This window comes from Bactrocera neohumeralis, unplaced genomic scaffold (assembly GCF_024586455.1).
Source record: "Bactrocera neohumeralis isolate Rockhampton unplaced genomic scaffold, APGP_CSIRO_Bneo_wtdbg2-racon-allhic-juicebox.fasta_v2 cluster11, whole genome shotgun sequence".
Classification (NCBI taxonomy): domain Eukaryota; kingdom Metazoa; phylum Arthropoda; class Insecta; order Diptera; family Tephritidae; genus Bactrocera; species Bactrocera neohumeralis.
Window position 1 is genome coordinate 10,249,037 of NW_026089624.1, and position 6,000 is coordinate 10,255,036.

Consider the following 6,000-nt stretch of genomic DNA (forward strand, 5'->3'; position numbering starts at 1 on the left):
TATAGGGAAAGCGGACATAGCACTAGAGTCGTATAACACGCCTTTAGATTGGACAGAAATATCTCGTTGTCTAACTACCCATTATGCAGACAAAAGAGACATTGGTTCTTTAGAGTATCAAATGACTTGTCTTATACAGGGAAGACTAACGATTAACGAATTTTACCAAAAAGTGTATTCGCACCTATCATTAATCCTCAAAAAAATTGGTTGTATGGAAGTAGGAGAGGAAGCAATACATCTTCTTACGGAAAACTACCGTGCTAAAGCCCTTGACACATTTGTCAGAGGACTTTCGGGTGACCTTCCTAGGCTTCTCGGCATCAGAGAACCAAAAAGCCTACCAGAAGCTCTTCACCTTTGCCTGAAGTTAGAAAATCAAAACTTTAGAGCAAATCACGCTAACAATCAATTTCCTAGACAACAATTCCAACAACAGAATTTTTTTCCAAATCTTAATCGACAACTTCCTCAAACCAAATTCCATCCCGAGTTAGCTTTTATACCAAAACCAAATCAAATATTTAATCCTTATGGTCAACAACGGTATCCCCAAAATCCAGTAAACCAACAACATGGTTTTCATAATCAAAACCCATTTAATCAACCACCAAATAATCCCCCTCCACGACCACCAAAACCACCTCAACCAATGGACGTAGACCAAATCCCAAATTCACTGTCAAACGACCCTCAAACTTTTCAAACAAAAATGATCTGCAACCAAAAGTTCAAAGGAATTTTCATGTAAACTCAAACTTTGAACCTTACAGCGAACAAAATTATCAATACAACAATGACTACCAACAACGAATACAACTATGACTTTTCCGATACAACACAAACCGACGAAAACGAACAATCACTGGACCTGACAGATGTACATTTTTTAGATTAAACAGCTCTTCGTTAACTTATTTCAACTGCAAAACGAAGAGTGGAGAAATTTTAAAAATCCTAGTCGATACAGGTTCCAATAAAAACTATATTCAATCAAATTTAGTACCAAATCCCAAAGAAAACAATAACCCTTTTTACGCAAATTCAATCGGTGGAAAAATACACATTACCCATCACACTTTTCTAAATCTTTTTAATATTGAAGAATGCAAATTAAAATTTTTTTTGTTACCCACTCTAACAACTTTTCACGCAATTCTTGGAAATGATAGTTTAAAGGAACTATCAGCAATAATACATACTAAAGAAAATTTCATGATCGTAGCAAACAAACGTAAAATTCAACTCCATCAATATAGAGCCCAAGATGTTCATTCCATTCAAATCCGTGACGAACATATGAATACTTCAGAAAAAAATGAAATTAAACAACTTGTACAAAAACACCGAAACTTATTTTCAGAACCTAATGAAAAACTAACGTACACAACAAAAGTCATAGCGGAAATTAGAACCAATTCAGATACACCTATCTACTCAAAATCATACCCATATCCTGCAAGTTTAAAACAAGAAGTAGAAAAACAAATAAATAAACTATTAGAGGACGGTATTATCAGAAAATCAAGATCACCATACAATTCACCAATATGGGTTGTACCCAAAAAAGACGATGCATCAGGCGAAAAAAAATTCAGATTAGTTATTGATTACAGGAAACTAAACACAGTTACAACTGCTGACAGATATCCAATACCAGAGATAAATGAAGTACTATCACAATTAGGAGAAAACCGAATATTTTCAGTAATCGACTTAAAAAGCGGTTTCCATCAAATTCCTCTTAAGGAATCTGACGTGGAGAAAACAGCTTTTTCAGTGAACAATGGAAAGTATGAGTTCACAAGATTACCTTTTGGACTGAAGAACGCCCCATCCATTTTTCAACGTACATTAGACGATATTCTGAGACAATATATAGGAAAAATATGTTATGTCTATATAGACGACATAATAATATTTAGCAAAGATGAAAAATCTCATTCAGAGCATATTGACAAAATTTTTGATACACTCCGTAAAGCTAATATGAAAGTACAAGCAGACAAATGCGAATTCTATAAAAACCAAGTAGAATTTTTAGGATTCATAATTTCTTCTGCTGGTATTTCCACAAACCTATCTAAAGTAAAAAGTATTGTAGATTTTCCATACCCCAAAACACTTAAAGACCTTAGATCATTTCTAGGACTTTCAGGATACTATAGACGTTTCATAAAAGATTATGCAAAATTAGCTAAACCCCTCACAACTCTACTTCGTAGTGAAGAAGGTAGAATGTCAAGAAATGTTTCCAAGATAATCCAAATCCAATTAAACAATAACGCTAAAGCAGCATTTAATAAAATAAAATCCACATTGACATCGAAAGACGTCATTTTACAATATCCCGATTATAAAAAAGAGTTCGATTTAACAACAGATGCTTCCAAATATGCCATAGACATATACATATATAGATGTCTTAGAACAGAATGGAAAACCCATAACCTTTATATCTAGGACATTAAGTAAAACCGAAGAAAATTATGCAGTTAATGAAATGGAAATGCTTGCTATTATTTGGGCATTAAATACTTTTAGAAATTACCTATCTCTATGGAACGGCAAAAGTAGTAATCCATACAGACCACCAACCTCTCACATACGCCTTAAGCAATAAAAACAATAATTCTAAATTAAAACGGTGGAAAGCCATACTCGAAGAATATAATTACGAAATAAGATATAAACCTGGTAAAGCCAACATAGTAGCAGATACACTTTCAAGACCATTCGAAATAAATTCTTTATCAGTAGCCACACATTCAGATGACAGCTCATCTCACAATCTAATTCCAGCCGTAGAAGTACCCATAAATGTTTTCAAAAACCAACTTTGGATCTTTAGGAGACGAAGATAGTTACCTATTTAAAATACCATTCCCTACATACCATAGACATGTAATAATTAAACAAACATTTTCCTCAGAAAACCTAATTTCACTTTTTAAACGTTACTTAAACTCTTCGGTGATAAATGGCATATTTACTTCCGAAGAAATAATGGGAATAATTCAACAAATATACCCAATCCATTTTTCCAATTATAAAATTCGATATACTCAGATGAAAGTTGATGACATTACGAACGAGGACATTCAAAACGAAACAATATTAAAAGAACATAAACGCGCACATAGAAACCGAGACGAAAATTCAAAACAACTCAAACAAAAATATTATTTTCCAGAAATAGTTCACATTGATATATACAGTACAGAGAAAAATCTTGTACCTACCGCAGTAGACAAATTTTCGAAATACGCCCAAGTTAGATTAATAGAATCAAAAGCAATAGAGGATATCAGAGAACCCTTGCGACAAATACTTTTTTCCTTCGGTGAACCGAAAACCATAGTTATAGATAATGAAAAATCTTAAAACTCAGCCTCAATAAAATTTATGGTCGAAGACCAACTTGGTATTAACATTTTCAAAACACCCCTCTACGCTAGCAAAGTCAATGGACAAGTCGAAAGATTTCACTCCACACTTTCTGAAATTATGCGTTGTCTTCAAACCGAACGCACCCACCGCTCATTTCAAAAACTTTTAGATCGTTGCACCTACGAATATAATTACTCAATACATTCTACAGCCAGAAAAAGACCAATAGAAACTTTTTTTGGAAGACGCGTTTCAATAGACCCACAGCAATATGAAAACTCAAGACGAGAAAATATCGAGACACTAAGAAAACAACAGATGAAAGACTTAGAAATTCACAATAAAACTAGAAATCCTATAAAAACCTACGCCCCAGGAGAAATAATATACTATGTTAAAATCAATAAACGAACAGGCTCGAAACTAACAGCAAGATATAGAAAAGAAATTGTAAAAGAAGACAAATCCAGTGTCGTAATCACAGAAAAAGGACGAACAGTACACAAAAGCAATATCAAGACCTAGCTACATATAATTCTTTATTTTAATTTTTCAGATTTTTCGTACATTTGGTGTACGCTGACTTTAGGATAATAGACTATACAAACTTACAACTAGCCACATTTAGTACAGGACCAGTATAAATTCAAACAGGAACATTCCGACTGATACACAAAGTAGACATAGACGAATACTAGAACGCACTAAACAATTTAAGTAATTCAATTAGAACTAAAATTAAAGAAGAAAACCCACTCCTTCCTATCCTCATTAATGAACTAAAACTGACACAGACATACTTAAATAGACTAAAACCAAAGAGATTTAGGAAACCAGTAAACGAATTAGGAACAGTCTGGAAATGGATTGCGGGAAATCCTGAGCACGACGACTTAATAATACTAGAAAATCATATTAATAATATAATTGAAAATAATAACGATCAAATAACAATCAATAAAGTAATTTTCGACAGAATAAATAATATTTCTACAATATCAAATACAATTTTAAATGAAGTACAAACAAATGAAGTTGTACAACATAATATTGCAATTGAAATTAAATATAATAAAAGATGAGATAATTAATATAGACTATGCAATACATTGGGAAAAAGCCGGCATAGTTAATTCTTATATTTTGTCAAATGAAGAATTAAATATATTACTATATACACTAGGGAAAAATAACTTTACACTAAATAGTATTGAAGAATCTATCGAATTAGCAAATGTTAAACTTGCATCAAATGAAACTATGTTACTATACACTATTGGAATACCGTTATCTAATAAAGATCTTTATGAATCAGTTATGATAAAACCAATAAAAATAGAAAGGAATATAAATTTGATTCCATTTGAAAATGTAATAGCGTGTAAGAATAATAAAATATTTGGTATAAGGAACAAATGTAAAGAATATAATAGTATAAAAATATGTAATAACAAAAATATTATAGACATAAGCAACACTACCTGTGTCCCTCGTCTACTACAGAGCAAACCGGCAGAATGCATTTTAATAAATAATCAGCACATACCATCGGTAGAAAATATATCACCTATAACGGTACAGTAAAAATTGACAGCCAAAGTATACATCTTTCCGGATCATATGCAGTAGAATACCATAATTCCACGGTGTGGATAGAAAACCAAACATACTCATTTAACGAAAAATTTACCAGCAAACCGTTAGCAGCAATTTTACAACCAAATAAACCATCGTTTCAAGAAGAAGAAATTTTAAGTTTGGAGATGATGAAGGAGCTTCATCTGAACAACACACATCATCTGGAAAAATTAAAAATAGCCCACACTTCAGCTTTAATTACCAATTTTTCGCTCATAATCATCTGCATGATGTGCATAATCGTAATTATCACCATTTTGAGTCTAAAAAATAAATGCAAAACAAGTATAACAGAGCTATCAAATTACCATGTAAATGTTAATCTGAACGATCATAATGAAGTCAAAACACCTGAAATACCAACACTAGAAGGGTCAATAACTCTGACAGATCAAATGCAGCGAACAAACGGGGACGTTTGTTTTTGACGGCGGAGGAGTTAACACAAAACATATTCAAAATTATAGCTGACGCTAATATTTGAGTTAACATAAATAAAATAGCTGACGCTAACAATTACAGCTGTCAACAAGAAGTAACATCCGATACGAGCCGCTAAAGCTACAATTCCGAAGAATTGTAAGTTAAGGGACAGGTAGAATAAGGTTACCTTTTAGCTTAAGTAAACAATGTAAAATCAGATGCAATTAAAAGTTTAATAAAGAAGGTCATACGGACCCTATAAAAATTAAAAACCATTTTTTTTCGGAGCTATAACAAAAAGCCCGATAACTTATACAAATCAATATTTTTCTTACTAATAGAAATTAAATATATCACAGCAATATTATGTATATGTTTATTATGTATATTGCTATGATAATATACTGACTTAAGTATGGTTTGGTTATGCATGTACATAAGAAACATACGATGTTTCTAACAATTTTGTTTAAGTATAGAAATATGCTTTTGTGGAACATTTGCTTTCGCAAACATACAGACAAATGTGCAAACGACATAATATATGTA

The 6,000-nt window shown here is 32.1% G+C and overlaps 1 protein-coding gene across 1 annotated transcript in view; it reads left to right on the forward strand.

The window, feature by feature from the left end:
• Window positions 1–796: 796 nt before the first annotated feature.
• Window positions 797–6,000, forward strand: part of LOC126765889 (U1 small nuclear ribonucleoprotein 70 kDa-like) — a 12,943-nt gene continuing 7,739 nt past the window's right edge. Inside the window, exon 1 of the mRNA XM_050483561.1 lies at window positions 797–880. Coding sequence (XP_050339518.1) covers window positions 797–880 — 84 coding nt within the window. The remainder of the gene's footprint in view (window positions 881–6,000) is intronic.